Below are 26,757 nucleotides of genomic sequence, written 5' to 3' on the forward strand. Positions count from 1 at the left end.
ATTATGTATTTCACTATATTAATTTTTATGAGTAAGGCACTTGACTTCACAGTATAACCTCATTGATATTATTAATAAAAATCAAGATTCGGTAAAATACTAACCCAATACCGAGAGAGATACACGTTTTACCAAGTCACATAAGCTTGGTCAAGGAAAGTGGGCCATAAGACAATTAAATACACTCCTATGGAATGACAAGGTAACAAGGAAAACTAAGACAAGTATATATAAAACTATAATAGAAAGTATATGTAGCTATGGCTCTGAAACTTGGGAAATGAGAGACAGGATGAAGAAGAAATTGTTGGCTCTAGAAATGGATTACTGGCACCGTAGTTGTCAAATTTCGAGGATGGACCACATTAGGAATCAGGATGTCCGAAATATAATGCAGGTATCAGGAGATATCTTGCAATCAGTGGAAACTAAACGTCTGATATGGTATTGGCATCTGCAGAGAATGTCAGCCGACCGCTGGCCTAATAAGGTCTTCAACTGGACTCCCCTGGAAAAAAAAGAGAAGAGGAAGGCCAATGAAAAAATGGAGCAAGGAGGTTCAGGAGGATATGGTCTGCAGGGGTTACAAGTGGGCGATTGGCAAAACTGGAGTACCTGGAAGTTGAGAAGCGGGAGATGGTGACAGCCATAAAATACTCGGAATACATACATATTAAAATTGAGGGTAATAAATTCTAAGAATGTTAATTATACCAAAAATGATATTGTCTGAGGGTAAATCCTTTTACATGTAAGTAGAATGGACATAAATAGTATGGTGTGAAAATCTGAAATGTTTAATTTTTTAGGGTTGCGACCTTTTCTTAACATTGACCTACAATAATAATATAAATAATTTATTGAAAAGAATACAGTGTATAAGTACATCACATACAAAACAACCAGAATTCTCACACTTCGAGTTGCTAGCAAATATCAATGTCGTCAAACGATGCCGGCATGTTACAATGCATATCTTTCCACTTTTCCTTCTTTCCTGCAAACAAACAAACAAATGCCACATACTACAATGAAAATATTTAATCAACAATAGATCAGCCTCTTCAGAAACTGTACACTATAGAATTTTGTAATTCTAGGTTTAATTTGTAATTCAGTAAATACAAAAATATTCTTTGTTCTTAATTTCTATGATAAATTGTCTAGCTTTCATTAATGAGGTAGTCTTGTCGTACTTTAATTTTTATTGTAATTGTAAATTTAATATTAATTGTAATCTTATTCTTCATATTATAGTTACAATCCCCTGGTAGAGGGGCAGAGAAGGCCTGATGACCTTATCTTTACCAGGTTAAATAAATAAATAAATACCTACTGATATTCACCAAGAATCGATTCCACTTATGATTCAATATATTTTGATAAAGTATTAGTAAAAACTTTGTAGCTGACATTTAACTGTAGTTGAGATATGGTACCGGTACCTTTATAGTTGTTGCATTCTACTTTTCTTACCTACAGGACATACAACGTGGCAATATTCAACTCATTAGGCATTTGTTCTACACTACAAGTAAATAAAAATTTATTATTATTATTATTATTATTATTATTATTATTAATTATTACTACTACTGTTATTGTTATTATTATTACTTACAAATGGCTTTCAAAGAACCTGCAGGTTCATTGCCGCCCTCACATAAGCCCGCCATCGGTCCCTATCCTGTGCAAGATTAATCCAGTCTCTACCATCATACCCCACCTCCCTCAAATCCATTTTAATATTTTCCTCTCATCTACGTCTCACTCTTCCCAAAGGTTTTTTTTCCCTCCAGCCTCCCAACTAACACTCTATATGCATTTCTGGATTCGCCCATACGTGCTACATGCCCTGCCCATCTCAAACGTCTGGATTTAATGTTCCTAATTATGTCAGGTGAAGAATACAATGCGTGCAGTTCTGTGTTGTGTAACTTTCTCCATTCTCCTGTAACTTCATCCCTCTTAGCCCCAAATATTTTCTAAGCACCTTATTCTCAAACACCCTTAACCTCTGTTCCTCTCTCAAAGTGAGAGTCCAAGTTTCACAACCATACAGAACAACTGGTAATATAACTGTTTTATAAATTCTAAATTTCAGTTTTTTGACAGCAGACTGGATGATAAAAGCTTCTCAACCGAATAATAACACGCATTTCCCATATTTATTCTGTGATTATTACTGTTTTAATGTCATTAGTTACTTATTATTATAATACCTTCCTCTGCTGGCAGCTGCTCCTGCTGTAGTAGAGGGACCTTGTGCAGCGGACATGTTGGTGGACAAGCTATGTCCGTCTCTTCCTCCTCGTTGTCAGTTACCCTGGTAAACAAGCACCTCAGTTACACACAACTGTACTGGAATTCATGTCAATACACACTTCCAGGCTGTTTGAGATAGCAGTGGTCTATCCCCACTCCACCCCTGCAGTCCCATATTTTTAGAGAACTGCTGCTGTTACTGAGGAAAGTTTATTATTTAACGACTTTGTACCAACTACGAGTTTGTTTGCTGTTCGTTGAATTAGTCATGGAGAGATGAGACTTAGAATTACCGACATATTCCAGGCTGAACTGTCTACTCTACAAGAAGCAGTATCATGGTGTCAAGAAAATGGCTGTACTGCCAGTATTTTCAGCGACTCCCTGGCCTCCATTAACGCTATTGGCTATAAGTATAACGTTCACCCTGTAGCCACTGACATAAGGAACACAATCGGGAGCAGCAGCGCCCACATAGGATACCTATCCTGGCTGGAGGCCACTTGAGAATTACAGGCAATGAAAGGGCTGACGAATTTGCAAAGTCCTCAGTGCAGTCATACCTATTTCCTATATGAAGAAGGAACCTGCAATGCATACAGTTGTGTGTTGTGTAACTTTCTCCATTCTCCTGTAACTTCATCTCTCTTAGCCCCAAATATTTTCCTAAGCACCTTATTCTCAAACACCCTTAACCTATGTTCCTCTCTCAAAGTGAGAGTCCATGTTTCACAACCATAAAGAACCGGTATTATAACTGTTTTATAAATTCTAACGTTCAGATTTTTTTTTTGACAGCAGACTAATGACAAAAGCTTCTCAACCGAATAATAACAGGCATTTCCCATATTTATTCTGTGTTTAATTTCCTCTCGAGTGTCATTTATATTTGTTACTGTGACTCCAAGATATTTGAATTTTTCCACCATTCCAAAGGATAAATTTCCAATTTTCATATTTCTATTTCGTGCAATATTTTGGTCACGAGACATAATGAAATACTTTTTCGGATTTACTTCCAAACCTATCTCTCAACTTCCTTCAAGTAAAATTCCCGTGTTTTCCCTAATTGATTGTAGATTTCTCCTAACACATTCACGTCATCGGCATAGACAAGCAGCTGATGTAACCCGTTCAATTCCAAGCCCTCTCTGTTATCCTGAACTTTCCTAATGGCATACTCTAGAGCAAAGTTAAAAAGTAAAGGTGATAGTGCATCTCCTTGCTTTAGCCTGCAGTGAATTGGAAAAGCATCTGTCAGAAACTGACCTATACGGACTCTGCTGTAAGTTTCACTGAGACACATTTTAATTAATGGAACTAGTTTCTTCGGAATACCAACTTCTATAAGAATGTTATATAAATCTTCCCTCTTAACTGAGTCATATGCATTTCTGAAATCTATGAATAACTGATGTATTGTACTCTTATACTCCCATTTTTCTCCAATATCTGTCGATACAAAAAATCTGTTCAATAATATATTTTTATAGTAACACGAAAGCTAACATATTTTAATGAAGGATTTATAGATGTAGCTGTCTAGCATCTATAGCATCACTCTCAATGTTCATGGAATTTTAGACACTGTACAATAAGTACGTGTATTTTCAGGTAATCAATATTATTTTTTTTTTTAAATAATAGGTCTATATAGCATTTTTATTTACATATTTTTATGCCATATTTTTGGCTGAACTACTTTTGACTATATTTCTCTATGTACAGTGACATATAGTGATGTTCCAGTAGTAATTAAGGAAAAAGGTGAGCTATGTAAATCATATTTAATACAAATTATAATTTTATTATGTACAAATTAATATTATGTCGTATAATTTCTTTGTCATAACGTACACCTGAATTTTTTTGACGCAGATAACATCTATTTACGGGTCTACACCTGAAACATTTTCTACAGTCATATCACACAGAAACGACACACTGAGCATAGCTAAGTTTTAATGTTCAGTAACTCTGTAATGATAAGGACTGGGGTAGTAAAAGCCGTATGTAAATTGCTCAGAAAATACACAGGTTTATGTACTGTATATATTAATTAATCTAGGAGATGTGTCGGAGTGTTGTGATATTAGCAGTACAGTCCACACCTGTGGAGTAACGGTCAGCGCATCTGGCCGCGAAACCAGGTGGGCCGGGTTCGAATCCCGGTCGGGGCAAGTTACCTGGTTGAGGTTTTTTCCGGGGTTTTCCCTCAACCCAATACGAGCAAATGCTGGGTAACTTTCGGTCTGGACCCCGAACTCATTTCACCGGCATTATCACCTTCATATCATTCAGACACTAAATAACCTAGATGTTGATAAAGCGTCGTAAAATAACACAATAAAAAAAAATAGCAGTACACCCCACTCACCGTGTACAAGCACAGCATCCATAGGCGATACAAGACACGATGAAGATGCAGATCGTGATCACGGCGATCAACCCCACCACGCTGATCTTGATGAACATCTCGTGCTCCGACCGCGAATTCAGTTCTGTGCACCAAGATAAAACAGTTACAATCCACGTCATGCTACCTCACTTCAAAATCTTAATTCATTACTAGACTGGATATTGAGAACTAAAAAAATCATGCTTCAGACACCTAAAAGAGCACTTAAGATATTATGAAAACTGTGGGAAGAAATGCAATAAATAAAACTCTACCACAGCTATAGTGCTTCTATACAAAACAAATGAAATATTACATAAAAATATATACTCTTTCAGATTTTATTACAAAGCTATAGGGTGTCATTGGCGGCCGGGTAGCTCAGTTGGTAGAGCAGCTGGCTACGGATTGAAAGATCCGGGGTTCGATCCCAGGTGGTGACAGGACTTTTTTGTCGTTGCCAAACTTTCAGAACGGCCCTGAGGTTCACTCAGCCTCCTATAAAATTGAGTACCGGGTCTTTCCCGGGGGTAAAAGGCGGTCAGAGCATGGTGCCGACCACACCACCTCATTCTAGTGCTGAGGTCATGGAAAGCATGGGGCTCTACCTCCATGCCTCCCAAGTGCCTTCATGGCATGTTACGGGGATACCTTTACCTTTTTTATAGGGTGTCATTTATAAATGTTTTCTATGACATAACTCGCACAACAATAGTCGGAAAAATATTTTGTTTCGACTATTATACTTTTACTAAGTCATACTACTTTTGACCAATAAAACAGTACAGAACGACGTGTTTCAACCAATCATGGCTGTTTATCTTACAATTTTTATCACCTTCCTAACAATTGTCTTTATCATCTCCTTAGCATTTCTTTGTTTTTTAATCACCTCCCTAGCATTTGTTTCTTTGTTTGCCAACATTGTACCTTTTAAAATGATTCAGGTTTATTTCATCATCCTTAATTAAAACTTTTCTATCATTTGTCTTGTTTATATTATTTGGGTTATGTTATAGCCCTGCTGTATGAGATTATGGATAGTCACGTATAAGAGATTGTTTAATATATATTCATAATTGAAGTGGAATGCAACTGTTTTAATAAAAGTGAAACAACCAACAAAAGCCTTCTTGACTAGTAATCGTCCATACAGTTCAATGAAGATTGTATAGTTGGCACAACTAGTAACGAGAGAACAGATCATAACACATTACTGCCATCTGGCGGAATATTTGTAATTATGAGATGGTACAATAATAAATTTTTAAGACAGCTAGCATTTTCGTAACTCAATATTTTATTGTATTAGAGTACTTTATTTCTTCTATTCTTTATATACTTTCTTCTAATCGTGTAAAAATCAATTGAGGACCGTTTTTGCGAAACTTGCTAACTGTAAAAACTAAATTTTATAGGAAACACAAAAAACTGAAATAACTGCAAGCTTTGCTATAGCTCTCACATAGCAGAAAGCAAGTTTTGAAAAAACGATCACACTTTGACACACTACTGTGAAGGAAATAATAAGATTTTCCTAAGAAGCCTTTAGCATCATGTAGAGGCCTGTCTTATGTTAACTAATCCACCAAAATCTCAATTTTGAAAATTTTGCAGTTAGCAAGTTTTGCAAAAACGGTCCTCAATTAAATCCCACTCGAGTTCTGATTTTCTCAAGATAAATCGAAACCTCTAGTGACATTACTGTTGACTATTACACTCTTACTACGTCATACTACTTTTGACCAATAAAACGGTACGAAAGGACGTATTTCAACCAATCATGGCTGCTTATCGCACAATTTTATCGCGTCCCTAGCATTTGTTTCTTTGTTTGCCAACATTTGAAACTGCGCTGGTCTGGACGTCAAAAAAAATATATATATATATAAAATTACAAACCACTCCAGTCGATGCACAGCAGTTTCAAATATGACTCGCATTGGCATTCAAGAACAAGAATTAATAAAAATCACTGATCATACCTATGCATCTTCTGAAATCCGATTTACAAATAAATGAAGAGCACCATTCGGAAATCCTGAAAAGTTGAATACACCATGTAGGCCTAAATCAACGAGTTCCACTTCTATTTCGCACACGTCCAATATAACATCAATTGAACCACCAACCACATTCAAATTTGAAAATTGTACATTCAATAATAATTATTCCTTTTAAAATTATTCATTCGGAAATCCTTAATAAGTTGAATACACCATGTAGGCCTAAATCAACGAGTTCACTTCTATTACGTACACGTCCAATATAACATCAATTGAACCACCAACCACATTCAAGGTTATGTTATAGCTTCTGCTATATGATATTATGGATAGTCACGTATCAGAGATTGTTTAATATTAAGATTTATTGAAAATCATCTGTCAAGTGACGTTGATTACTGGGATTCGGATAATTGAAGTGGAATGTTGCATTTTAATAAAAATGAAACTGAATCAACAAAGCCTTCTTGACTAGTAACATTGCCATCGTGTATAATAGATCGAGAACTTCTCGACGAGAAGGCATTGCTCACTACTGCCATCTGGCATGCATCTAACGTAATATTTGTAATGTTGAGGTGGTACAATAATACATTTGTATTTCGTAAGCCAATTAATATTTAATTGTATTGGAGTACTTTGTTACTTCTAATCTTTATATACTTTCTTCTAATCGTGTAATAGTCAATTAAATCCCACTCGAGTTTTGATGTTCTCTAGATAAATCAAAACGTCTAGTGAGATTACTGTTGATAAAATATTTCTTTCTAAATACTTAGAGTACAAGGTGTGACTTGTCCGAGCTTTTCCTCCCAAATATCCTCATTCAATTTTAATTGCTATTATGACTTCTGAAACACACTGTATAACAATTTCATTTTGCGTACACTTTACACGTATGAATAATTTTTTTTACGTTTGTTACTCAAATATTAAAAAGAAAACTTCTATCTCAAGTCCTCAGAATGTTCCAACATATTTATTTATTTATTTATTGGTATTTGTTTAAAACTATCTTAGTTACTCAACTTTACAAATACGTCACACCGCTGGCAAGGTGTGCCAGAGGTACTCAATGATTTCAAATAAGCTAGATATGCGACTTATAACATATCGGGTACAGTTTAAGATGGACTCCCATCATACAACCTCTGACATCTTACCAACAGTGTCTTGCTCAGCATTCTGCGCTCCCAGCACTGCTGTGATGTTATCCGCCTGGATGCACGCTTTGAGCTCTTCATCCCAGTTGTGAAACCTGCAACATTTCGCATTTCACTATTAACTATCTTCACTTTAGTACTGCATCGGGAAAGTAAAATAGGCGAAAAAAAGGCATGTTATCAGCATTAAGTTAAATCAATGAAAAAAAGACACAATGAGAAAGTCTATATCACAAACAGGACATCTTGTAATAAAGAGTTTTTTAATAACACTACTGGGTGTTCATTTCAAAGTGTGTCATGACGTCACTGTTGTTGGGTCACCGATTTGAAGCGAGTTTCAGCTGATATGTTAGAGAAGTTGCCTATTATTTAAGGCGTTCTTCAATCTGAACTTGAGAACGTGTACGGTATAACTTGAACGTCGTAGCAACAGATGGCGGTCTGTACGGTCGGTGTGCTACCATAACCTCTTTCGAACTGTGTTTTGCGCCGGCAAGTCGTACGCAGGGTATTTGTTATCATCGGTTGCGTACGGTAACATTCCACAACACAAATCAAATGCTCCGTGTTCATGTTGACCGTCGAAGTTAATGTCAACAAATACGTAAGTAATCGTCTTAACCCTCTCCCCATATCCCGACAGTACGTATTTCCAAACAGTTCACATTCCTGCCACTACCGGCGTTACCGTACGTATCGGCACGTACTCTTCAGAATGAACGCCGTACTTGCTAGCCAACTTCTCTGCCTCTTAGATTATACACCTGAGCTGCGGAAGTGTAGGAAGACTGAATTCTCTAGGCTCATCAGCTAGCCACATGACGACATACAGCGAGCCAAGACACATTTTGAACTGAACACCCAGTAGACTGCCTAAGACGGTATGAAGGGTAAGGCAAATCTGGATAGATGTCTTCTTTCTCCCTCCACTTGGTCTAGTAGTGGATAAATGACACAAGTAGACGTAGTGGCGAAATTTCAATATCATTTATTAATAATTTAATTTCACTTTATGCAACACTGTAATACGATGGAAAGAAGAGCAAGAACATGTAAAGAAGAATGGGGCATGAATTATCTTGCATATATTTTATTTATTTTTATTTTAGTAGGTTATTTTACGACGCTTTATCAACATCTTAGGTTATTTAGCGTCTCAATGAGGTGAAGGTGATAACGCCGGTGAAATGAATCCGGGGTCCAGTACCGAAAGTTAACCAGCATTTGCTCATATTGGGTTGAGGGAAAACCCCGGAAAAAACCTCAACCAGCTAACTTGCCCCGACCGGGAATCGAACCCGGGCCAGCTGGTTTCACGGCTAAACGCGCTAACCGTTACTCCACAGGTGTGGACTCTTGCATATAAAGGCAAGAGACAGAATTCAAAAGAAAGTGCATCCTTCTTCATCTGTTAACAAAAGAAAATCAAATCTCAACCTTTTGCAGAAAAAGTAACGATGAATAAATTGTTTTAGGATATTAAAGAATTTACGGTGAATTTTTAGGAATATCGTCGTACATCGAACAGAGAGTAGGCATTGTACCGACCAGCTGAGAAACAAGTGAAGAAATAAAGTTCTGTGAAAGAAATATAGTTAGGTGATAATGATAAAGTGGAAACAAAGGGCAAGACAGGCAGTGACGTCAGGATAAAGATTTCTTCTTTGTAAGAATTACAAAGCTTGTACAGTGATGGGAACAAATTCTGTGGTGTTCGGGTAAAGGCGGATGTCATTTTTTTGTGCACACGGAATTTTGTTCCCCAGATAAACACACAAGTTAAATTATACAAGTGAGTGTGCAAAACTCAAAAGAATAACAGTTGATGCATTTTATTTGTGTAAAAAATTATTTGCAATAAGGGTCCGAAGTTTAATTTTCATTTATGTGGAAACTCATTTTTATGACATCTCCCTTTACCCAAACAACATAGAATTTATGCTTTTAGGTGAAATATACTGAAAAGAAGAAATTTAGACATTTCTAAAATAAATACATCTGCATAATTTTAATTTGTCTCTTCTTCTAGACCATGTCTCGTTTTCAATTTTGAATATTAGCTTTCGGCACTTGTTTTTAAGTTCACGACGTCATAGGTTTGTTTGCCGAGCCTAAACAAAGACGATTTTACTGATTTAATAATTTGTAGTACTTTTAATAATAATTTGTCTCAGTTTCGCACTTACAGTTAGTATTTTATTTCTTTTAATTATGTCCACTTTTTAAAAAACGTGTATTATTTTGTTACGTACACAAAAACATACTGAATTTACCTGTAAACAATCTCAGAAGGTTTCGTTGAGGAATTTGCTGGAATTGTGGCCAATTGGCCAGAAATTCATTCAAGTAATGACCAACATCATAACGATACTGTTCTCCTGTGCGGAAGTAAGTTTCGAAAATAAATTTGTAATCCTCTGTTGTAACATTCATTTCGACAGTAAGAAATATTTAGAAAATTTAAATGAACTTTGGTTGTAATAATAACATGGGTGATATTATTTATTTTTTTGTTTTTAATACACGGCTGTATTCATTTGTTGACAAAAACAAAAGAACAACGTCAGCAACAGACGTGACCTACATCGTTTATCTATGTCTAGAGGATTATACTGGTCCCGTGATTAGGCCTATCTCATGTTTATCTAGCTACCGAAACAAGTGACGGAAGCTGCTTGCTATTCAATTATTGAATACGGGGAGAATGACTCAGTACGTATGGAACTTTAATAATGAAGAGGTTAAAACTTTTTTGTTAATGAGGCAATTTACGTGTAATTACTTTTCATATATACTCGTTAATAGCTGATTATTAAAATGTGTTCAATTTTATTACAAAATCGAATGAAAAATACTAAACATAAACTATTATCTTTTAGCTCCTTCGTAACTAAAATCCATTCCATATAAACTATTTTGTACCTATTACACAAGCAGCGCTTGACTCTGTCTGTTTCATCGGGCTGACACAGCATTCGATGGTCCACACACTGCTCGTCGAATAAGCACTTTTCGCCATATCTCTTCACTGCAACAAATAAAAATTACATTTAGATGGCGTTGAACATTATAACAAAACATTCGTGGAAGCAATACTTTACAACGTTATGTGAAAGAAAGTACTATTTCGCAAATTTGCGAATTGTCAATTTCTCTTTATACAGGGTGAACATTTAAGTAATGTAATTAATTCCAGGGAGTTATTATTTGAGAAATTCCAAACAAAAAAGTTTAATACAATTTTGGTCGAAATTTGATCCGAACAATGTAACTTTTCGTTCTAAAAATAAATTTTACAATGTTATATTTGTTCGGATAAAATTTCTGCACATTTAACCCTGCATTACTCAGGTGGGGTGTGGTAAACCCCGGTGCGTATATTTCAACGAAAATCTAAGAGATGGAGCTAGTGTGTACTCTGTGCATCTGTATACCTTTCAATCATATCCAGAAGAGTTCAATTAAGAAATTGTTTAAGTGAACTAAGAATAGTATATTTAATTGCGTTTATCTGATTTCTGAAACTTGCGGAAAAATATATTAGTTATTTAAAATGGGGTTTGCGAAACCCCACCTGAGAAATGGTGAGAATATTTATAACATGAGTAACGCAGGGTTAAAGGACAAAACTAAAATCCTTTCAATCATGTATTATTATAATATACAGTTATCTTCAATCGACTAAGCATATTGGGAATTAAATAAATGACTTTCCCAAATCACGCTATGAAATGTTTCATATAAAACAATTTTTATCTCGAAAAGAAAGGAATAACGAGAAAAATTGTATTAGATTTTTTTGTTTGAAATATCTCAAAGAATAACCTCCTGAAATTAATGACATTACTTACGGTTCACCCTGTATACAGGGCGGAATATGTTCAATTACACAGAATAAATTCTTCAGATAAAAGGAACAGAATTTTGCTTTCCCATTTTGCGTTATTCTCTTAACTTTGCTTAGAGTCATTAGGCAGAAATCTATATTTACTTTCATACAGAGTGTTTCAGAAATACTTTGGTAAACCTTTGAGGCATGTTCCTCACACCAAAACAATAAAAAAAAAAGTTAATATAAACATATGTCCGAAAATCCTTAGTTTTTTAGTTATTGAAGAAAGAACATAATGAAGCATATGTTAGATATTGTAAGCTTGGCAGCAAGTGTTGCAACTTATCAATTCAGAAACTCATAACAAATATTCAAAATGTTCTCCTCTTGCTTCCACTTTCATTGTTATGAGTTTCTGCACTGATTAACATTGCAACACTTGCTACCAAGCTGACAATATCTAACAGATGTTTCATTATGTTCTTTCTTTAGCCTAATAACTAAAAAAACTAAGGATTTTCGGACATATGTTTATATGAACTTTTTTTCTTGTTTTGGTGTGAGGAACATGCCCCCAAGGTTTGTCAAAATATTTCTGAAACATCCTGTATTTTTTATAATGAGAAAATATAAGAAATAAAAACGTGTGAAATATGTTAAGGATACAATAAACAACGGTAAACGAATCAATACTTTACAACGTTATGTGAAAGAAAGCACTATTCCGCAAATTTGCGAATTGTCAGTTTCTCTTTATACAGGGTGAAACGTAAGTAATGCCATTAATTCCAGGGAGTTATTATTTGTGATATTTCAAACAAAAAGAAATTAATACAATTTTGCTCGAAATTTGATCCGAACAATGTAACTTTTCGTTCTAAAAATAAATTTTACAATGTTATATTTATTCAGATAAAATGTCTGCACATTTAAAGAACAAAACTAAAATCCTTTCAATCATGTATTATCATGATATACTGTACTGTTATCTTAAATCGACTAAGCATATTGGGAATTAAATCAATAGCTTTCCCAAATCACGCTATGAAATGTTTCATACAAAACAATTTTTATCTCGGAAAGAAAGGAAAAACCAGAAACATTGTATTAGATTTTTTATTTGAAATATCTCAAAGAATAACCCCCTAAAATTAATGACATTACTTACCGTTCATCCTATATGTAGGGCGGAAGGTGTTCAATTACACAGAATAAATTCTTCAGATAAAAGGAACAGAATTTTGCTGTCCCATTTTGCGTTATTCTCTTAACTTTGCTTAGAGTCATTAGGCATAAATCTATATTTACTTTTATACAGAGTGCTTCAGAAGTACTTTGACAAACCTTGGAGGCATGTTCCTCACACCAAAACAATACCAAACTGACAATATCTAACAGATGTTTCATTATGTTCTTTCATTAATAGTCGACCTGGTTGGCGAGTTGGTACAGCGCTGGCCTTCTATGCTCGGGTTCGATCCCGGGCCAGGTCGATGGTATTTAAGTGCGCTTAAATGCGACAGGCTCATGTCAGTAGATTTACTGGCATGTAAAAGAACTCCTGCGGGACAAAATTCCGGCACATCCGGCGACGCTGATATAACCTCTGCAGTTGCAAGCGTCGTTAAATAAAAATAAAACATAACATTAACATTAACATTCATTAACAACTTAAAAACTAAGGATTTTCGGACATATGTTTATATGAACTTTTTTTCTTGTTTTGGTGTGAGGAACATGCTCGCAAGGTTTGTCAAAGTATTTTTGAAGCACCCTGTATTTTTTATGAGGCAATATAAAAATAAAAACGTGTGAAATATGTTAAGGATACAATAAACAACGGTAAACAAAGCAGTACTGTGCAACATATCTACTAAATAAAATGTGAGGTCTCAGGTACAATAAAATCATGGTGTAAAGAAGTGAGGGCTACAAAACATTGGCCTACCTAGTATAGCCAAGTTGGCCATTGCAGATGTGTCCGCAAGAGAATCTGGCACGCTACTGCACAGACAGGGCGTGGTTTTCTTTTCAGCGTCAAGTCTGGAGTCTGGAGAATTTCGTTGTTTATGGACAGTCCCTAAACCCCTTAAAATCACAGTCACACGACCCCGCGGTATGGATTATGCAGTGACCTAGTCAAAGGCGAAGTAGTCATCAAATTAACAAATGAACACGCATGTCTTGTGGTTCAGATTTGTCACTTTCTTATAAAACACTTCGTACGTGTTTCTTTTTCCACTTTTCATTCTCGTTCTCCACTATAAATATATTTTAATTTGATAATTTACAAGGCGCAGTAATATTACGTGTACTAATAACAGTAGTAGTTTTTAACTTATTTTACGACGCTTTATCAACTGTTATGGTTATAATCTAGTGTCTGAGTGAGATAAAGGCGATAATGCAAGCGAAATGAGTCCAATAATGGTTAGAACGTTTGACCGTGAAACTAGCGGGCCCGGGTTCAAATCCTGGTTGGGACAAGTCACCTGGTTAAGGTTTTCCCCGGGGTTTTCCCTCAACCCATTAAGAGCAAATGCTGGGTAACTTTTGGCGCTTGACCTTGGACTCATTTCGCTGGCATTATCACCTTCATATCATTTAGACGTTAGATAACCAGAGAAGTTGATAAAGCGTCGTAAAAACCCAATTAAAAACAAGTCCGGGGTTCACTCAGCTACGTACCCAAATAAGTAATGGAGATTGCACGAGGATAATTCAATAAAGCGAGTGAAATAAAAAAAGAAAGATGAAAGAAATACAAATGACTATATAATAACTCAAATAAAATCATAAATGTGAAATATAAAGTCAAATGAAATACATCAAGTATACTGAAATGAGATGAAGCGGCATATAGGGCCTACAGTATTTAAAAAGAGTACATCTAATACAACTATAATGCCATGGAATGCAATAAAAACAATAAAACGTTAAAATGAATAAAAATTAAACAACAATAAATAAATAAAACAGAATGAAGTGAAGTGAAGTGAAGTAAGATTGAAGGACGTCCGCCTACACTCTTGCCATCGCGACTAACTTCCCCAACTCACCTTCCCAGCAGCCGAACAGACCCTCTGCGTTCCCCTTGACGTAGCCGGGGTCACATCTGCAGTAGCCGTCGTAACAAGTCTGGTGGGGCACGCAGTTGCCTGTGTTATTGCAACCCAGCCCTGCAACACAATCCAGCATGCTGTTAATGCTAGCCTACCATCACACATGCCATGCAGATCAATACGACAGGTGGTGGAGCGGGTCTTAGCATATAGTTTATGAAGTAATCATGTAATTTAATTTTTCATCTAGTTTAAGTAAGTAATTTAAGATCGATAATCCTCTAGCTTATGCATATTTTTCTGTTTCGATTTTGTCTTAGGTACCGGCATATCTATAACTTTATTTCTTTAACATTATAGATATTATATTTGTCATGTATTTCCTTTTTATCTTCTGGTTGAGTGGAAGAGAAGGCCTCACAGCCTTAACTCTGCCAGGGGGGAAAAAAGAAATTATATTCGCAAGCGTATCGCAATAATAATAATAATAATAATAATAATAATAATAATAATAATAATAATAATAATAATAATAATAATACTAATCATCATCATCATAATCAAAAGCGTTGTTGTCCGCGGCCACGACGCCGCTGAGCCCGGGCAAAATTGCAAATTAAGGTGACATTTAACATTTAATTTTTTAAGGTGACATGTATTTATTTAGCCTGACGAGTTACTCCCTTGGTTTCAATTGTAAATTATTTAAAAATAGCGTGTAAGAGGGCCTTAGACTAGAAATGTTTAGTTTAAATGTAGTTCTGTTTATAAGTATGCATAAGGGTGTAATTATTTGACTTATTTGAACTGTTGTATCAGTGAAGCGAGGTGAGTCAGTGAAGTTATGGTTTTACAGTGCAGTGAACAGTTCCGATCAGTCATAATTTATAGCGTCAATGAAATGTGTTCTATAGTGTCAGTGAAATGTGTTACAGAGTGTCAGTGAAATGTGTCCTGAAGTGTCAGTGAAATGCGTCATAGTGCCACTACAGTGAGTGAGATGAGAGTAAAGTGAAAGACTATTGAAACTTATGTAGGGCCTATACATATGTAGGTTGTATTGTAAAATTAGGTTATTTTATGTTTTATTATTAATTGTAATTATTGTGTTAAATTGTATTGTGTATTGTATAATTGTATTGTGTATTGTAATTTTATTCTGTATTGTAATTTTATTGTGTATTGTTTATATTGTGCATACCACTGCCACCGGGTGCTTGCCCACTTGCAATGTAAATCTATACTAATAATAAATCTGTAGCCGAAATTTTTCTGGTAATTTTCGATTTTTCAAAAATAATTGGTCCTAACATATTATAATTAATCACCCTGAAACCGAAAATCGCTTTTTTGACATTTTTGTTTGTATATCTGTCTGTCTGTATGTTTGTTACCTTTTCACGCGATAATGGCTGAACGGATTTCGATGAAAATTGGAATATAAATTAAGTTCGTTGTAACTTAGATTTTAGGCTATATGGCATTCAAAATACATTATTTAAAAGGGGGGTTATAAGGGGGTCTGAATCAAATAAATCGAAATATCTCGCTTATTATTAATTTTTGTGAAAAATGTTACACAACAAAAGTTTCTTTAAAATTAATTTCCGATAAGTTTTATTCCTTGAAAAACTTTGATAGGACTGATATTTAATGAGATAAATGAGTTTTAAAATTAAAATAACTGCCATCTAAGACCGCGTAATGAATTAAAAAACAAATGACTTCGTCTATAAGAGGCCTTGGACAGCAACAATCGAAAGCTATGAAAGATAGCCTACAGATAATGTTTCTGTGTTTGTATGAAGTAATATCGGAAGCTAAATTAACCGATTTGTATAATTAATTATTAATTCACCATTGGAAAGTGTAGTTTCTCTAGATGGACATAATGCTATAATGTTATTAAAGTAACTTCTGAGTGAATCGAGGAGAGGTAAGATTAAAATAGCTTCTTATGCACAGAAAACTTGATAGGCTATTCTGTACATTCGTTCCCTTTATTTCCTTTATGACCAAATGAGTGGTCTCTGGATCAAAATGATCGCATTTTAATTATGCAAATACAATTTAAATTAAGTAACATAATAAACGATTTATCCTTATATCAAACACGAATGTTCCCTGGATCAAATGTCCTATTTTAATTATGTAATTACTTTATATTTATTTCTAACGGGTGCAGCGGAGCGCACGGGTACGGCTAGTAAATACATACAACGATGGCTCTGTATAAATTACCCTACTTGTTAAAAGTTAATTTACGAAAATTTAATGAAGCTCTATATTCAAACGCTGAAGACACAGTTGTAAGTTTAGTAGTTCAACTTCGGGTAGTGTTTACGAAAACGCCAAATAATGACAACTGTTATTAAAGATGGCTAGATAGCAATTTTCTTTCAGTAAATGTTTCCAAAATTACTTCTATTCGATTTGTTTTAACTACCAGTGTTTTATAACAATTAAAATCTTAAGATAGACGTAATAATTAGTTAAGCAAATTGTTTACTAGTCATGTCCCTTTTTTATTACAGTATCAATATATTTATTCAACCAAATTGATATTCTGTTCCTGACCTGATTCTGTGATTTTCATTTTAATAAATTCTGTTTTGTATTTTATTTATTTTATTGAACATTTGTTATACTATCGTATTTCTGTACAAAATAGTTATTTATAGGAACTGCCCCGAACACGAGCTATGTTTATTCTACGTATTAATTTTGTATTGTAGTAAGTAGCAATAAAATACAACAATTAATTTTATTTGGGATTTCAAAGAAATTTAATGTATTCAGGTTGGCAACACTGACAAAAGCTTTTATTATCAAAGAACACCACGTCTGCAGTGTTATGTATGTACGGCATGCATTTTATATTTAATTCATTGTCTCGACTTACCATGTTGCCCATGCTGCGCTATGGATGGAAAGACACACAACACTAGCGCTATGCTGGTAAGTAGGAGTCTCGTGCTCACATGTAGCATTGTCACTGCTTCACTACACACACCGCACAAAACTGTTCTGTCGTGCTCTCAATCTGCCACGTGTGTTACATTTCTAGCTGCTCTTGAACAGGAGCCAATCTTGTGACTGATGGGTCTTCCAAGCGATCCAGAAACCTATGCAATGGATTAGGAACGTTTCAACAACAGCAGGAACATGTGTTGTACAAGATGATCAACAACGCTTTGGTAAATCAGAAAACAAAAATAATGAACACACTGAAATGACTCATTTCCCAACGACATTACATAACGCAGCCGAGATAGTGAAAATATATTGCATATTCTATTATTGTCACTCATGGTCGTTTTGTTGAATATAGTAAACTTCATTTCTCACAAACATGTCGATTCTGATATAGGCTACCGTTTTCTTGACTATAATAACTTTCACTAGTAACAATTGTCTTGTTTTCTTAGCTCTTGACTACCGGTATTTATAACGTTCTTACCTATTTTAATATTGAGTTTGTGATTCTTTTTCATGTAATAGGCCTATTGTAATAATAATAATAATAATAATAATAATAATAATAATAATAATAATAATAATAATAATAATAATAATAATAATAACAACAACACAGTACTGGCAGAAAGTGTGACTATACTGTAGATTTCTGGAATGTCACGTTGTTAGCTAAGTACAGCCCACGTGGGGTTCAACTGATGATATGATTTTGAAGTGTCGATATTTATAAATGTGTCTATTTTAGACAAATAATTTATAAAATAAGCCAAATAATTTATTTTTTGGATTATAAATATTGCCTTATGAAATTCAAAAAATGAAAGTTGTCTCTTACTTGGCTGAATATTAAACGATACAATTTATTTTAAATGCTAACAGAAAAAGATAACACTATAGGCTATAGTAACATCACTGGCGTCATAGAAAAGGAACGGAATTATTATGAAACACATTTTCTTTAAGTATACTTAAATAACGAAGTCCTATGTGTTCATTTTGCGTTGGTTTGGGTTGTATGAATCACTTAACAGTTCGGCGGAACATGATTGAAGAAGATTTCCTAGGATTTCAGAAAGAAACCTGTGATATCATTCTTGAGGTATTAACGTGTGAAACATGTGTGGGTTTTTCTTTCGCGCTTCGAGTGAGTCCTGATGCCCATGGTAAATGGAGATACCATTATTTTTAGCACTTGGTTTGTGGCGTCGATTCCAAGTTCGCCTGCGACACAGTCCATTAAACCTGTCAGAGTTAGGGCCTACGTGTGCAATGGCATTCATCAGAAATCCCAGTAAGTTTTTATATTCTCGTACATTTTTATCGTTGAAGTGGACTTTGGTAAGTGAACCAAAGAAGTACCGATAACAAGCATATTGTACTATTGCTGCTTTTAAGAGCGTAACAAAATTTATCATGTTTATTTAGGCTTTGTATGACCCATTTCATATGTTACAGCATTATTTCAATGTAAAAATATTTTATTTTATTTTAGTGAATTTTATATAGCCTACTCTATTTCGCTAATGCAATTATAATCTGTTAAATATAAATTTGAAATTAATGTTTAATTTCTCATTGTCCATGTTGTTTTTTTTGGTGTTATTTTTAATGTCTAATCTTTTATCTGCGTAATTTTTATATGTCGACGTTACGAAATTATTATAAGTATACTTTTTATTAATTATTATGAAATAACAAAAGAAAATAATATTTAAAATAAAGTTAGTAAGTACGGTACGTAATCCGGTCATATTTCAGACAATTTTTAAAATCATGGAAATGCTTTGAGACACAAGTAAAATAAAAACCATAGAAATATCTTGCGAAATTAGTCAAATAAGAACCATGGAAGTGTTTTGCAAAACTAGATGATACAAAAAACCATGGAAATGTCTTGTAATACTAGTAAAATAAAAACCATGGAAATAATTTGCATACTAAAAGACAGAAACAATGGAAATGCTTTGCGATACTAAAAGAATAAAAACCCATGGAAATGTTTAAATACATTAGTAAAATAGAAACCATGGAAATGTTTAAATACATTAGTAAAATAAAAACCATGGAAATGTTTTTTCACTATTATGAAAAAATCATGGAAATGTTTTATGATACTATTAAAATAGCAACCATGGAAATGTTTTGCAGTAGCTATTATGAAAAAAAAAACCATGGAAATGTTTACAATACTAGTGAAATAAAAACCATGGAAATGTTTTACAATACTAGTGAAATAAAAACCATGGAAATGTTTTACAATACTAGTGAAATAAAAACCATGGAAATGTTTTACAATACTAGTGAAATAAAAACCATGGAAATGTTTTACAATACTAGTGAAATAAAAACCATAGAAATGTTTTACAATACTAGTGAAATAAAAACCATGGAAATGTTTTACAATACTAGTGAAATAAAAACCATGGAAATGTTTTACAATACTAGCGAAATAAAAACCATGGAAATGTTTTGCGATACTAATGAAACGGAAACCATGGAAATATTTTCCAATACTAGTGACATAAAATCATGGAAGTATTTTACGATACTAGTGAAATAAAAACCAAGAAAATATTTTATGGTATACTATATAAATAGAACCATGGAAAGGTTTTACGATACTATAAAGATTAGTTATGGAGTCATCTTTAGGTGCAGAAGTAACCCCATGGAAGAAACGTAAGCAACGAAAGGAGAAAAAACAGGATATAATAAAGAAAAAGAAGATTAAAGGAGAGACACACTTCAGCCACAACAGAGTATTTTTCTTAATACAACCATTGTCCACAGTTACCTGCATTTACACATGTATTTCTATGAGGGAATTCAAGTTATAAATGCACTTCAGTTTTCCCAAGTTTCTACAACACCTTAAGAAATGACATGATGAATTTCATACAAGAAGTGTCAACAACACCCATGCTAGATAGTTTTTTTGTTTCTCCTAAAAATTTATGTTTTTGGGCTATGGGGTTTTTTTTTTTAAAAAAAAACCGTTCATATTTAATTACGTCTGATTGAGGTTCTGGCTGATATGTGCATCTATTATCAGGCAGTACATCTCACTTGACGATATGTGTCAGAGGAAGAACAATTGTTTGTATGCATCTGAAGTCTGACTAGTGTAATATGTAGCTAGTCGGCGATGTATGCAATGGAGGGGAAAGAAACTGACCACTCTACCCATTATCTCTCGGCTTAGTTGCTTCATGAGTGATGAATTATTGGTGTCACTTATGAGATTCAAAGCTGTCTTCGACCAGCTGATTACACAACAATTTTTTATTATTTTTTTATTTTAGTAGGTTATTTTACGACGCTTTATCAACAGGTTAGGTTATTTAGCGTCTGAATGAGATGAAGGTGATAATGCCGGTGAAATGAGCATTTGCTCATATTGGGTTGAGAGAAAACCCCGGAAAAAACCTCATCCAGATAACTTGCCCCTACCGGGAATCGAACCCGGGCCACCTGGTTTCGCGGCCAGACGCGCTGACCGTTACTCCACAGGACTACACAAAAACAAACAATATATTTAATACGTATAAAATTTATTTGATATGTCAAATATTTTTCTGAAAGCTCTGTTTATAGTTGTATAAACTTAAAATTTTATTTATTGTGTCAACAAAGAGACATAGAATACCCAGGCGCGCCGTCCTCTCCTTTTCATTGCCTTGGACATACTGTCAGTGATTGATTACCTTGCTTGTATTAAATGTTACCAAACACTCGTAGTTATCTGAGAACATGGAGAGAATATTTTAAAATAATGTTCTCTTGTTTGCGAGATGTCAAGAATGCCGAACAGAACTAAGCAATATAAGATATAATATCAAAGGATATTATGACAAAGCAATTTAATTCTCAGGAAATAACATATTTATTTTAAGAACACTCTCACCTTACATCACAGTTTGTCTAGTCCGAATGTTATGGGTGACGGCAGACACATTCAGGCGTTCGTGATAAATAACAGGTGTTCAAGCACACGACTTGATGTACGCAAAGTCAAGCACTCCACTTCAAATAAAACGCGTGAGTCGTGTGATCGATTTTATAATATCAGTCACCTGACTCTTTATATCTCCACAAACACACACTTTCAATCCGTATTCCGCTTTGAGCGATTGCAATGACACGAATTAGGCCTACACTCAGATTTTGCTTTTAACTGTCTACGAAGTCTACTGGTACGGTAACCTTTAAAAAAATCAGAGCAATGAAATTTTCATGTCATTCAACAATAAGAAGAATGATCATTAATTACCGTACACTATTATTATTATTATTATTATTATTATTATTATTATTATTATTAAACAAAGACGAAGACAATGGTTGTCAGAAGAAAAGTAAAGAAGGTAAACATGCGAATTCTAAATGAGGCAGTAGAGCAAGTGGACAGCTTCAAATACTTGGGGTGTACTATAAGCAGTAACATGAGCTGCTGCCAGGAAGTCAAAAGGAGGTTAGCAATGGCCAAGGAAGCTTTTAATAGAAAAAGAGCATCTTCTGCGGACCTCTTAAAAATAACTAAGGAAGAGACTAGTGAAGTGCTTTGTGTGGAGTGTGACACTGTATGGAGCAGAAACATGGACATTACGACGAAGTGAAGAGAAGCGACTAAAAGCATTTGAAACGCGAATATGGAGAAGAATGGAACGTGTGAAATGGACAGACAGAATAAGAAACGAAGCTGTGTTGGAAAGAGTGGATGAAGAAAGAATGATGCTGAAACTGATCAGAAAGAGGAAAAGAAATTGGCTGGGTCACTGGTTGAGAAGAAACTGCCTTCTGAAGGGTGCACTGGAAGGAATGGTGAACGGGAGTAGAGTTCGGGGCAGGAGATATTTTTTGTAGGTTATTTTACGACGTTTTATCAACATCTAAGGTTATTTAGCGTCTGAATGAGATGAAGGTGATACTGCCGGTGAAATGAGTCCGGGGTCCAACACCGAAAGTTACCCAGTATTCGCTCATATTGGAGTGAGGGAAAACGCCGGGAAAAACCTCAAGCAGGTAACTTGTCCCGACCGGGAATCGAACCTGGGCCACCTGGTTTCGCGGCCAGACGCGCTAACCGTTACTCCACAGGTGTGGACGCAGGAGATATCAGATGGTAGATGACATTAAGATATATGGATCATATGAGGAGACTAAGAGGAATGCAGAAAATAGGAAAGACTGGAGAATGCTGGGTTTGCAGTGAAAGACCTATCATGTGGCAGACCACTATGTCGCTGAATCTGGCGAATTTCAACTGTTTTTCAGCGACAATTTCTTTCAACTTTTGTATTGCTTAAATAGGGATTTAGCAAGAGGTTTAGACAAGAGAAGGTTTTAATTCACAAAAGTACTTGCAGTCTTAATTTTTACGTTCCATTCTCAAAATTATTGCTCATTTTTTGACATCGTTATGGAAACATCTGGTTTCAGAATTACTTTTAGTTATTAATTAATATACAAAACTGGGTTTATCCTTGTTCAATTGCCATTTACTTCATACCTACATCCCACAATAATTCTGACAACTGTTTATAGATGGAAATGAAGTTTTCTGAAGTACTGCAGCTTCTTTCACTCCTGGTTTCCATTCTCTATCATACTTACTTACTTACTGGCTTTTAAGGAACCCGGAGGTTCATTGCCGCCCTCACATAAGCCCTCCATCGGTCCCTATCCTGAGCAAGATTAATCCAGTCCCTATCATCATATTCCATCTCCCTCAAATCCATTTTAATATTATCCTCCCATCTACGTCTCGGCCTCCCCAAAGGTCTTTTTCCCTCCGGCCTCCCAACTAACACTCTATATGCGTTTATAGATTCGCCCATACGTGCTACATGCCCTGCCCATCTCAAATGTCTGGATTTAATGTTCCTAATTATGTCAGGTGAAGAATACAATGCGTGCAGTTCTGCGTTGTGTAACTTTCTCCATTCTCCTGTAACTTCATCCCTTTTAGCCCTAAATATTTTCCTTAGCACCTTATTCTCAAACACCCTTAATCTATGTTCCTCTCTCAAAGTGAGAGTCCAAGTTTCACAACCACAAAGAACGACCGGTAATATAACTGTTTTATAAATTCTAACCAAGTACCAAATCTCAAAACCATATTCCTTTGCTGTGGTCGTGCCACAGAATCAGTCCCATTCCGAGGCTTATTTGAAGGATTCGTAACAAGCTGTTTTTTTTACGGTGATGGGTTGTTAGCCCTTCGCCCAACCCCCAAGCTGGAGGACCACCCCTCATCGGCTGTCCGCGACTGCTTATTCAATATATTCACAGCTACCCTCCATATCTGTAGGCCGTCTCCTCGATCCGCATTCTCTATCATACACTGTTATAATAAAATACGAATATTGTGCACCTCAATACGGGCATTAGTATTGCAAAACTGACGCTTCATGTCCGATTTTCTCATCAGTCATTAGTATGAATTTTTCACATTGTCAGTCCATCAGTCTGGCCTAAACACGGTCATTATTACGTCACTATTCAATGTAACTTATCGTCAGTACTTATTTGTAATGAACTGCATTGCATTTCAGAAACCAAACTGTAAATATAAAATGAATTGCCTATTAAATTATATTAAAAAAGTAGAGTTTCACTTTTAATAATTTAGTCTATACTAATGAGCAATTAATTTGACACCCAAGCGCTGTATGAGGAATTTTATCTTCCGCTCCAGATGACAGGAATGTGCAAAACAAGCTGTAGCTTCTTCGTTTCTTGGCTTCACATCACTCGTTTAACACCCAGAACAAGCACCATAATGCAGAACCCGCTATTTTTCATCCCAACTTTACACGCTTTGTGAATTTCTGCTATTACATGCTCTGTGCTCAAAAAACAGTGGCCAGACCTACCTACGCAGATATTCCGCAACTCAAATTCGTCTGAACCTATTTTTATCTCACAGCACATTAACACCCGCACCTACAATAAAATCACACCATTTTCTGCTCGAAATCTCGCAGTTTCTGTGCGATGCTTTCGCCTCGGCCTTCTTAAGAACACTGGCCTGTTTACGTTAGCAGCCTTCGTGTTTATGCTGTCGGGCCTGCCTTCGCAGGAATGTGGAGCCGACTAATTGCGGAGGCTCTCTGCCGCGTGCCAATACATGCATAATGACTTCTTTATTCTCAACAATGTAAATAGTTTGTGCTGCTAACGAACGTAACATTTCATTTCTTTGAGCCATTTTTTCCTCTTGTTCTTGATACAGTATGACTCTAAAGTGGATCCAATTCTACGAACAAATAAATAAGAATTGACGCAAGAAAACTATACAGTAGACCTGCATGGTTCTATGCACACAGCTATGACAGCTCAACATACGGCGTAGTAACATCTTCAATTTCTTATTTTTGCTGTATTACTTCTTATTTTCCTACTTTCTTTTCTTCACTTCTTTTTTTAATGAATTAACCATTTTGTAATATGTCTATTATTTATTTATGCAACATAATCATATTTTAACTTTGTACTTAGCATAACGGTCATAAATCAATTTCAAGCCTTAAAATATTTTCTACGAACGTGTGAAAGACAGCATTTCCGACAAGATAACTGGCACTGAAAGTGAGGACTCCCGAATTGAGTGGAAATTTTTTATAACACTTTATTAATAATAATATTCGAACGAAATGTTTCTGCAGTGATTTACAAATTGTTATTGGTGGTTAGGCATAATATTAATCGTAAATTCGTTGGTTTAATTTTTATCACCAAAATGTATTATTTTCGACGCAAGATCACCGCCTTCTGGAAACGTATCTTACAACATATGCGTTTCGAGATAGTGTATGAAGATATGAAGACTGTCAATTTTACATGTATAAATTTTCCCTAATTTGTCACTTGGTAGAAAAAATAGCGTGTAACACACTTGTGGAAACGCCAATTACAATATTTGTACGATTGGACTACTGTACTCTCATTTTGCAACAGAGCTCTTTCCGCACTTGTATTGTCTCCACTCTTCCTCAGCACGCCTACTCACTGCAGTTTTAATTCAATGAAAGCTCTGGAATAACAGAAGATCTTACAAGATTCAAAGGTTGCAATGGACTGTTTCACTTAGACTTAGTTATTTGATACAGACCAATCATGTACATCAAAATTTTAGATAGCAACCAATCATTACCCTCTACGTCGATAATTAAGGCTATCAAATTCAAAACTCACCTTATCCAGGTAAAGTGATTTGTCAGAAAACAGGAAAAACCATTATGGATATGGACAGTTTTGCATTTGATAGTAGTTTCCTGAGCTCTATGGAAGAGGAATTAGACAAGATTTGCACAAACCAACTATATCAGTAGATAGAGAGCTGCAAGGAGTACAACATCCCATATGTAACTCATTTTTTTTTTTTTTTACATTTTGGATAAGGCGAGTTTTGCACTTGATAGTCATTGTGGATCATACTACATTATAGCTCAGTAATTGTTTCATGTTCTCTACCGATCAGGTATAATAAACATGTGTGCAGTGAAAACAGACGCCAGATTCAAACGAAAATCTGAAAGATCTGGCCGTGCAACAAACAAGGAAATTAATTAATAGGACAGGCTAAGCCTCAGATCGGATAACGTAACCCACAAACGATTAGGAAAACAAGGGAATTTTACTTGGAGCATGTAAGGAGATAGATTTGGAAGTAAATCTAAAAAAAAAAAAGTATATGATTATGTCTCGTGACGAGAACATAGAACGAAATGGAAATATAAAAATTGGAAATTTATCCTTCGAAGAGGGAAAAATTCAAATACTTTGGAGCAACAGTAACAAATATAAATGACACTCGGGAGGAAATTAAACGCAGAATAAATATGGGAAATGCCTGTTATTATCCGGTTGAAAAGCTTTTGTCATCCAGTCTGCTACTAAAAAATCCGGAAGTTAGAATTTATCAAACAGTTATATTACCGGTTGTTCTGTATGGTTGTGAAACTTGGACTTTGAAAGACGAACATAAGTTAAGGGTGTTCGAGAATAAGGTGCTTAGGAAAATATTTGGGGCTAAGAGTGATGAAGT

The 26,757-nt window shown here is 35.1% G+C and overlaps 1 protein-coding gene across 6 annotated transcripts; it reads right to left on the minus strand.

Annotated features, from left to right (window-relative positions):
- Window positions 1-389: 389 nt before the first annotated feature.
- On the minus strand, window positions 390-24,771 carry LOC138699787 (uncharacterized). Of its 6 annotated transcripts, XM_069826056.1 has the most exons (9): window positions 24,584-24,755; window positions 17,632-17,854; window positions 14,727-14,846; window positions 10,758-10,863; window positions 7,833-7,927; window positions 4,643-4,766; window positions 2,223-2,326; window positions 916-997; window positions 390-508 (listed from the first exon to the last, which is right to left on the minus strand). In XM_069826056.1, the coding sequence occupies exons 2-8, from the start codon at window positions 17,717-17,719 to the stop codon at window positions 927-929; spliced, it is 708 nt and encodes a 235-aa protein (XP_069682157.1). In that variant the 5' UTR covers window positions 17,720-17,854; window positions 24,584-24,755; the 3' UTR covers window positions 390-508; window positions 916-926. The 6 variants fall into 6 exon arrangements, with proteins under 6 accessions (XP_069682157.1, XP_069682217.1, XP_069682301.1 ...); XM_069826116.1 differs by lacking the exon at window positions 390-508 and having other exon boundaries at window positions 837-997; window positions 24,654-24,771; XM_069826200.1 differs by lacking the exon at window positions 390-508 and having other exon boundaries at window positions 837-997; window positions 24,658-24,761.
- Between the last annotated feature and the right edge of the window lie 1,986 nt (window positions 24,772-26,757).

The sequence above is a fragment of the Periplaneta americana genome, chromosome 1 (genome assembly GCF_040183065.1).
Source record: "Periplaneta americana isolate PAMFEO1 chromosome 1, P.americana_PAMFEO1_priV1, whole genome shotgun sequence".
Classification (NCBI taxonomy): domain Eukaryota; kingdom Metazoa; phylum Arthropoda; class Insecta; order Blattodea; family Blattidae; genus Periplaneta; species Periplaneta americana.

Coding starts and splice junctions, on each gene's coding strand:
- LOC138699787 (XM_069826056.1), bottom strand. CDS start 17,719: ATGCTACATGTGAGCACGAGACTCCTACTTACCAGCATAGCGCTAGTG. Junction 10,864..14,726: donor TCTGTTCGGCTGCTGGGAAG/GTGAGTTGGGGA, acceptor TATTTGTTGCAG/TGAAGAGATATGGCGAAAAG. Junction 4,767..7,832: donor TGCTGAGCAAGACACTGTTG/GTAAGATGTCAG, acceptor CTTGGTGCACAG/AACTGAATTCGCGGTCGGAG.